Source organism: Papilio polytes, unplaced genomic scaffold (assembly GCF_000836215.1).
Source record: "Papilio polytes unplaced genomic scaffold, Ppol_1.0 DF823177.1, whole genome shotgun sequence".
NCBI classification, from domain to species: domain Eukaryota; kingdom Metazoa; phylum Arthropoda; class Insecta; order Lepidoptera; family Papilionidae; genus Papilio; species Papilio polytes.
In genome coordinates, this window is record NW_013526027.1 from 70889 (window position 1) to 80247 (window position 9359).

The following is a 9359-nucleotide window of genomic DNA, read 5'->3' on the forward strand; positions in this document are numbered from 1 at the left end:
GGGGGGTGTACCGTTGATTATTGCCGGTGCACCCTCCCATGCCTCTAGTACTGTATGTTCGGTCTCAGCCTCTTCGGGGTTGATATCGTTCGTACAAAGTTGTTGCAAAATATTTCGATCACCATCTAGAAAACAGTATTGTATGAAATATTTTTAACATCGATGTCATTACAAAATTATGTTTGATTCATTTTTCATTTTATGCACTTGTTGTAAAATTAGTTTAACGTGAAATATTTTCTACAATACATTTTATTTTACTTTACATTATCTTCGTTATCTTTTGCGAATCAATTTAGATTATTACCTACGAAGATAACGCGTTAGTAATAGATTTAGTCATGGTTAATGGTACACAAGGTCTCAAGGTCACTATTTCCCTTATATAACGTGGCCAAAAAGACGGCTTTTAAAGAAGGAATGATGGTTACCATGTAATTAATTGGTTGGATCTGGATGGTGACAGAGACAGATTACAGGATGGGCTTCATGTGCGGGATCCCCCCCCCCCCTTTTAGAGCCTCGCAAAATGTAAAATATATATGAAAACTACCTCGAATATGGACTTAATATTGCAGATCACCCTAGATCTAGTTTTTTTTATTAAAATATTCTTTTTTGGTTATAAATTGTTTCATTTGTTGTTGGTATGCTGGTAGAGGTAGACCTAGAAAGAGATGGATTGTGTGAAAGGTGACATGATCAAGAAGGGAGTGATGACTGAGATGACGGATAATAGAGTTATTTGGAGAACGAAAACCTTTTGCGCCGACCTTACGGGAATAGGATAAGGGGAGATAATGAACAATTGTTTCATTTAGGGCCTGTCCCACCAAATTGTAAATCATCTGTTAACTATCCAGAGTGTAAAATATGTGTTGGAAATATCGGGTTTTGTTCCCTTATCTGACAGAGACGTCATATTAAAGCTTTTTGAGCCTTTATCAGCCAGAGGTGGGACAGGCCCTTAGAATAATAAATAATCATAGTTTGATTAATAGTTCCAGGAAATAATTGTTTCTTTTCCTTTATGCGTCATAATTCAGCATATCTTTTATTTTCTTATCGCTGTCGTGCTACAGAATGTAGATTAAAACTTGTCAACTAATTAAAATACAAAAATAATTAGCACGTTTATTCTCAGTGTTCTTTTAAAAAATAAAAATTAACACTTCTATAAATAACCTCTCTTTTCTCTTCTTTTATTTTTAACTATTTAGCTATTGGTAGCCTAAACCGCTGAACGGATCTCGATGAAGTATGGCATGAATGTAGGTGATAGAACGTATAGGCTACTTATTTTTGTTTTTTTTGAATTCCACGCGGACGGAGTCGCGAGCGAAAGCTAGTTTTTATATAATTTATTTTTGTTGTCACAAAAAATAGAATATGAGTAATAAAAAAAACAATCTGTGATTTATAGAAGTGTTTTATTATAATTGCAATTTTGCTCTTTCTTTAGGCACTCCTGATTTTTTTTTCTTTTTCACAAAGCGCATCCAGCGGCTCTCGGCCAGTCACATACCTGAAAAAAAACAGATGTTAACAAAAAATAATGAAAAGATATTCTACTCAGAATGCTTTATAAAATCAACTAGTTTTCGCCCGCGACTCCATCAGCCTGGAATTAAAAAACAAAACTGAGTAACCTATGTGTTCTTCTAGACTATCCTCTCCGTGTAAGCTAAATTTCAACGAAATTCGTTCAGCCGCTTAGGCTGCAAACTCTAACAAACATCCATCCATCTAAACTTTCACATTTATTTATAGTATGATTTCAAACATCATAGTTATAATTTGTTAGAGTAACAATTAATTTTCCAAACAACAATTTTCAATCATCATCATCTCCTCTGCCTTATCCTACTCCCATAGGGTTAGCGCACCCGGTTTTCGTCCTCCAAAGCACTCTATCATCCGTCATCTCAGTCATCTCTCCCTTCTTGATCATGTCACTTTACACGCATTCCATCTCTTTCTAGGTCTACCTCTACCTGATTACCCCTCCACATTCATATCCAACGTCCGTCTTGTAACATGCGATTCATCCCTTCTCATAACATGCCCATACCACTCTAACCTTTTACTCCTTATTTTCTCAACCACTAGGGCTACACTCAACCTTACTCTAATATACTCATTTCGTATCTTATCCACTCGTTACCTCACACATCCATCTTAACATTCGCATTTCCGCCGCATGTATTCTCTTTTCATCCATCCCTTTTACTGCCCGACATTCGGATCCATACATCGTGACAGGTCTTACGACGGTTTTTCAATAAATACCTATTAAAGAAAAACTTGGAGTTGTACAGTTTAAAGTTTTACTAACCTGATGTTTCCTATTAAAATGTAGGAACGGTGGGCATTGTCTTTTAACTTTGATGCCCATAAAACAACTGTAAAATTCATTACAATTATCCTCACACGGTAACAACCAACGTATCAAAGGATTTACAGGACATCCATTATTAAAGAAATCTAAATCATTATTAATAATTTCATTCTCACTGTCAGCGTCTATTTCTTCATTTTCCAAATCATCAATTTCCGATTCCTCATTATTCGTTATTTCATCATCGCTTTGAACATCTGGAGTACGTCCTTCACAATCTACATTATGTTTCCAATCACATCTCAAATATTTCACATTGAAATTAAGACCTTTAGGGCATATCACCTCTAATGGTTTCCCGTTAAAATATTTGTAAAACTTATTACACTCTTCATGCGCCAACACTAGTTCTATTTCCCAATTAGCGTCAGATATGTTGCTCTGTTGATGAACAGCACTTTGTACCATCTGAATAATAATTAATGTTAATAAAACTGTAACAATTTGGATTAATTAAAATTCTTTTAAATCTCTTGATTAATTAACACTGATTATAAAAGTTTACCTTCCATTTTGTTTAGTCGTTGTACTAATGTTTTTAATATTATTCTGTGACATTGAAAAATAACCTAAAATATTAATGCAATCTTCATGTTAATAGAAAAATGTATTCTTTATCTATACATCAATTTATAATAGTGTTGTTGACACAGTAATTAACGATACAATTATTATTTTATTGTTTTCCATGTGTATAAACATAAAATTACAATTACTGATATACGAAAAAAAAAACTTTAAAGAAAACTAAATGTAATGCACGGTTTATATTCTGCCAGTACAATAGTCAGTAGCGCTATAACTGGACTGTCAATCAACTGGCTTCAATGATACAATGGCGTAGCAACTGTACTGGCCGATTGTAAGCCGCGCATAACAAAACGTAATAAACGACTAAAGTAAATAATGAAATAAGTACATTTTAGATACATTAAAGTACGTGAAAATTATTTTCACATGTACAAAAAACTGTTATATCTTATTTCAAATTTTCTCCTCCTATGCGTCTCCTCTACCGTCAAATCTACTTTTTCTTCCCATCTCTACCTCTTAGGATAAGGATGGAAAGGGAAAGGGACAAAAATAAGGCCTCCGGCACCACACTCATCAGACTTACGCGGAATTACTCCCACTTCACGCCTGTCTTCTGTGTGGTCGTGGTATTACATTAGGCAAGCCGGCCCATTCGTGCAAAGACATAAAAGCGGGCTCTGTCACTATTCTATTCTAAGGTAATTGACGTTACGTTTTAGACGATGTTGGTGATATTAATTATTCTAAAAATAACTGTGTGTCAGTCACGTGTTCTTAAAATTTTTCGAAACTATCTTAATGCGGTATGATAGTAGTCTTATTACAATAAAAAATTACAGCATAAACCTACATACATACATTTCAAATATATATCAAGCTATTTTAATTACCTACATGTCAAGATAAACTTATCATCAAACATTAAAACTTAATTCATTATTTATGTAATTTGAATAACTAACGTACTATTAGATATGCGAGGTCATTTCACATATATTTGATCAGTTTCGTTACGTTTACTATTTTAGGTTATGTAAATTAAAAAATACATAGCTGCTAATGACGTTTATTCAGCTTTTGTTGGAAGAAGTTTCTAATTCTATAATAGTTTAGGCTACAAACTCTAATAAACTAGAGACTGTTATAATAGGTCTATACCTAAAGTATTAAACGAATCTCTATAAATTATAAATTTGGCACTGATGCAGGGAATAGTCTGGAAGAACACATACTAGGCTACTTTTATTTTTTTTTTTATTACCACGCGAGTCGCGTTATAAAGTTTGTGAAGACATAATTGTAACGCTCCCTTAGTAAACAATTAACTATTAAGTGTGTGACAGTAAGTCGTAATAAAAATCAAATTACTTTCATAAATATATTTAATTAAAAGAAAACAGTAAAATAATTCACAAATTTTAGTACGGGTTAAAAAAAAATACAAAAATTTACAATAACTCTATGCTTACAGTTAATTTCGTTTTAATAATAATAAATTAGAGTAAATGTTTAAATACAAATAAATACAAGAATTTGGTACAACAGGAAAAATTACAAGATCAACTAGTCCCTGGCTTCTATACAATCTACTTTTCTTGGCCAGTCACAAATCTGAAAAAAAAAAAGAACACATTGTTATTTTAACAATTTAAACCACAATTTAAGAAAAACAAAATAAACAATCGGATAAAGGAAATAGTCGCTGTAAACTCTATAGTTCCAGAATTAATTTTTGTTTTTAATAAAAGTCAAGATTTAAAAAAAAATCTCGTATTTAATCTATGGCATTCTCAATTGACATTACACAGAAAATTTCAAAAAAAGAACGTCATAGTTACCTGCAATTCCCAATTAAAATGCAACCAGAAAGGACAACTTGATATCTCTCTTTCACCTTGCACGCAATAGTAGAACAAATTGCAGAAATTCTCATGCGGCAGTAACCAATGAACCTCGGAATCCACTGGACATCCATTTGGAAGAAACTCAATCACTGGAAGATCTGGTTTTTCAGTCTCGATTTCCTCTGGTATACTGACTTCATCTACTGTAGTGTCAGGTTCTGTTTGTTTGCTTTCTTCTGTTATATTCTCTTCAATTGTAATGGTAGTTTCCGTTGGCTTCACATCTTCAGGTTTCGTCACATCGGGGACAACTCTAAATCCACAATCGACGTTTTCCCTCCAATCGCAGATGCCCTCAATAACGCTGAAGTAAAGTCCATCTGGGCACGACATCTCGATAGGCTCCCCATGGGTACATTGAACGAATTTGTTGCATTTCCAATGCGGTAATAATAATTCTATTTCCCAATCGACTTCTTGAATTTTGGGACATAAATTGAGACCGCTACCCGCTACGGCAGCGGCTAGGAAGAAAATTGCTGTTATGACTGAAAACAAAAATTATTTTAAACATTATTAGATTACTTGAAACTAGCTGTTAATCGCGAATTCACCCGTGTGAAATTTTAGAATAAAAAAAAAATTAAGTCTATGTCTGTCACTGATAACGTAGTTTTTTATGGTTAATTATTTTGAATTCAGCCCAGTAGTTTATGAGTTAATTGGATACATACAAACAGACAAATCTTTTTCTTTATAATATTAGTATAGATTTTAGTAAATCTTTTAACTATTCCATTACAGTTATAGGCTTCTAATTGCAGGATTTGAACTCTACCACGTGTTCGAATGTCCGTATTCTTAACCATAAAAATTGGCACTTAAATATTTCTTAACATTAATTATTAAAAAATGTTTCTTTCACTTACATTGCATGTTTACTCCGAAAGTTTCAATTGCAACAGATACTGTGTAAGGGTCGTATGCAGTTTTATACCCTATTTATTAGTCATTTTATTCTAGACATATAAACTTAAATTATCGTTCAATTGTTTGACAATGTCGATAAAGGTTTATAGCCTATGTTAATGACTTTGTTAATCGTTTAATTTTAGTTCAGGCTTTATCTTTGCTTTGTGTAGATGTGACGTGATTAGATGATTCGTTACGATCAAGATATAACACACCTCTATTCTTATATTTAAATAAATAAATAAATAAATAGGACTTTTATTGCCACAAAAACAAGCTACAAATGAAATCTTAGATACATCAACCTTAAAACTAGTAAAAAAAAAGAAAATGTGGCAATATTTAAAACCGACAAATAATAATTGTGGATGAGTAACGTATGAATGTGCAAATCATTAAAGAGATGGGCAAGGGCTATGTAGTGCCGGCGTTAAGGTAGGTCGAGGTACGACGGAGAGCGCCAGACATATATTTCAAGAGCAACTTTTTTCTTATGGGTTTTTGTTGCAGTAGAAATCTTGCCCAGCGCGCCGGTAATGCTGCAACCGGCCCTGTGCTACCTCAAAAAGAATGATGTAATTTGGTCGAACAAGGGCCTAAGTTACGTATGATTCTGTTTAAGACAAGAGCTAAATACACATAAAAAATAAGTACATAGTGTTTAGTTTAGTCCGAGCGTCGGTGGCTCAGGGGTTTGAGCACTTGACTTGTAATCTACACGTCCTGGGTTCGAATCCCGCCATGTACCAATGTGATTTTCGATTTTGGAATTTCATATGTACATAATTTACCCGTCGTTCATACGGTGAATGAAAACATTGTGATGAAACTAGCACACATCGGCGTAGAAATTCAAAGATATGTGTGAAGTCAACCAACCTGCACTTGCCAGCGTGATTGACTATGGCCTAATCACCCTAATTTAGGGTAGGCTCCGAGCCCCTCGGTGGGGACGTATAGTGAGCTGGTGGTGATGGTGGTGGTGATTATCACTGAGTATGGATATGACAGAAAAGATAACAGACGTTTATTTTTTACCATCCAAGCGAAGCTCAGGCGGATCGCTAGCACGAATCCCTTACATGAAAAAGCATTTAAAGACCTAACGCCAGTCAATCTATGGCTTGCAATTAAATCGCATTTTCATGCAAACGATAGAGTAATTTAGTTGTAATCTTAAAGGTTTAGATTTGCAAGGAAAAATCTAACTTTTAATAATACTCGCATAAGCTAAGAAAAAACAATGTAAGTAAATCAAAGGCATCTTTTTAATTCGTTTTATTTTCCATTGTGATTAAGTACAACATTTTAATACAATAGTGTTGCTCGCGACTTCGCCTGCGTGAACATCATATATTAAATTAAATATTATAAATGCGAAAGTTTAGATGGATGTTTGTTAGCGTTTGTAGCCTAAACGGCTGAACGGATCTCCATGAAATTTGGCATACGCTTAGGCATTAGGCATTAGGCTTAGAGCATAGTCTGGAAGAACACATAGGCTACTTTTTATCCCGGGATTAGTTACGGTTCCCGTGGGATTCATTAATGAAATAATTTAGTAATAAATTAATTTAGTTTTTTAATGTTTACTCGATCATTCTGCAACTGTTCAACATATCTTATTGAAATTTGGCACGGATATAAAGCAAAGTCTTGAGTATACATGGGATAAGGTTCATCCTCGAAAAATGTCCGGTTTCCGAGGGACACGTAGCTTTTTATTTATATAGTTCGTATATTTTCTAATACCACGCGGACAAAGTCGCGGGCAACAGCTAGTAAATAATAATAATAACATAGCGTTTGTCACTCACAGATAAATTACCTTTCTAATGGTAAAAGAGTTTTTGAAATCAGCCCTGTAGTGTTTACGTGAATACATACAAAATTTAGAACACACAACAATAGACGTAGGCAGCCGATGAACTAGTATAGTGGGGGGATGCTACCGTTCATTCGTTCTTATTCCCAGTAATGTTTCTATTGATCTAATTTTTTAATTCTTTAGAAGGGTACTTCCCTAGCGCCATTTTAATACAACAGTAAAATAATGAACTATAGTGTGTCTAAATAATTTAAATTAGTTTGACAATTCACTTCAAATTTAGTAGGGATGGGTTGTGTAAAATCAGTCAGTAATCTTATCGATTATCGATTTTTATTTTTATAGAAGTTGGGATTATTTATAGTTATAACTTATGAAATAAAAAAACACTGTTTTCTCAAATTAATAACGACCATAACAGATAATGAGAGTAAATAAATGTTTATTACGTATTCGAATTGGATTTCGCTATTATTTCTGTCATCATTAAATTCTCTACACTATAATCAATAATACAATTATCCTCTAAATTAGTTAATAAGAAAATGATAATTTTAGTTGAGTTTGATAATTATTTAAACCGAATATCGATAGGTCGTAATTGTTCGCTATGCGTGTTTGTTCGTCACTACGGTACCTGTCTATTAAGTACGGTATTTACCTTCATACAAATTGAATTCGATACTAAATATGCGTCATTTATTTATTTAAACAAACTATAACATGTTTTTGTACAAGAACAATATTTCTATTGATTATTTAAAAATTAACTATACCTTCTTATAAATAAAGTAAGTAATCAAAAATCGAATTGGTATAAATAGATTTATTTAAATTAATAACAATATTGAGTACTTTTAACTAGATAGCTTATAAATTTAATTTTATTAAACTCCGTCACTTGATCACGGCTCACTTCAGCATCAGCAGCTATTCAGCGAATATCTCTATACATCCAGAATTTTTCGGCCAGTCACACACCTGTGGGATAAAACGCATAATTCGTTTTTAGAATACCTAAAAAATCTAGATTACCACAATTAATCGTTTTACCGGTTAACTAAAGCATGGTTTACAATCTAACTAACATTATATATGAGAAAATTTGTTAGAGTTTGTATCCTGAACTGCTGAAAGGATTTCGATGAAATTTGGCATAGATATAAAAGGTTCGTATTGAAGAACACATAGGCTTTCTTTTGTTTCATACCACGCGAACGGACTCGCAGGGGAAAGCTAGCTCTCTTATATAGTCCTCATTATAATTCAAACAGAAAATCCATACCTGAAGTTTCCTATTAAAATGTAACCAGAATGGACACCGTCTTAATTCTCTCTCGCCTTCCACACAATAGTAGAACAAATTGCAGAACTTCTCATTAGGTAACAACCAGTGTATCTCAGGGTCTACTGGACATCCATTGGGAAGTAATTCAATTTCTGGACCTTCAGGTTTCTGAGGTTCAACAACGGTGTTATTCTTTTCTGGTGATTCTGTAGTTTGTGGTATTTCAAGACCATCATGTTCCGGTCTATCAAGTACGACTCTGTCCCCACATCTAACGAGGTCTCTCCAATCGCATTTGTTTTTAATGATACTGAAGTAAAGCCCTTTCGGGCAAATCATCTCGACAGGTTTCCCGTGGGTACATTGGTAGAATTTATTGCATTCCCAATGTGGTAATAGCAGTTCGATTTCCCAGTTAATCTCTTGTATTTTAGGACAGAAGTTGAAACCGTTAGCAGCTGTTATAGCCGCTAAGACAAGAATAGCTGATAAAAC

The 9359-nt window shown here is 33.7% G+C and overlaps 1 protein-coding gene across 1 annotated transcript in view; it reads right to left on the reverse strand.

Annotated features, from left to right (window-relative positions):
• LOC106105057 overlaps positions 1-9359 on the reverse strand; it is a 25825-nt gene that overhangs the window by 7228 nt on the left and 9238 nt on the right. The window contains exons 6-11 of the mRNA XM_013285281.1: positions 8862-9349; positions 8516-8557; positions 8214-8217; positions 4771-5324; positions 2515-2806; positions 12-125 (exon numbers count right to left, since the gene is read on the reverse strand). Coding sequence (XP_013140735.1) covers positions 12-125; positions 2515-2806; positions 4771-5324; positions 8214-8217; positions 8516-8557; positions 8862-9349 — 1494 coding nt within the window. The remainder of the gene's footprint in view (positions 1-11; positions 126-2514; positions 2807-4770; positions 5325-8213; positions 8218-8515; positions 8558-8861; positions 9350-9359) is intronic.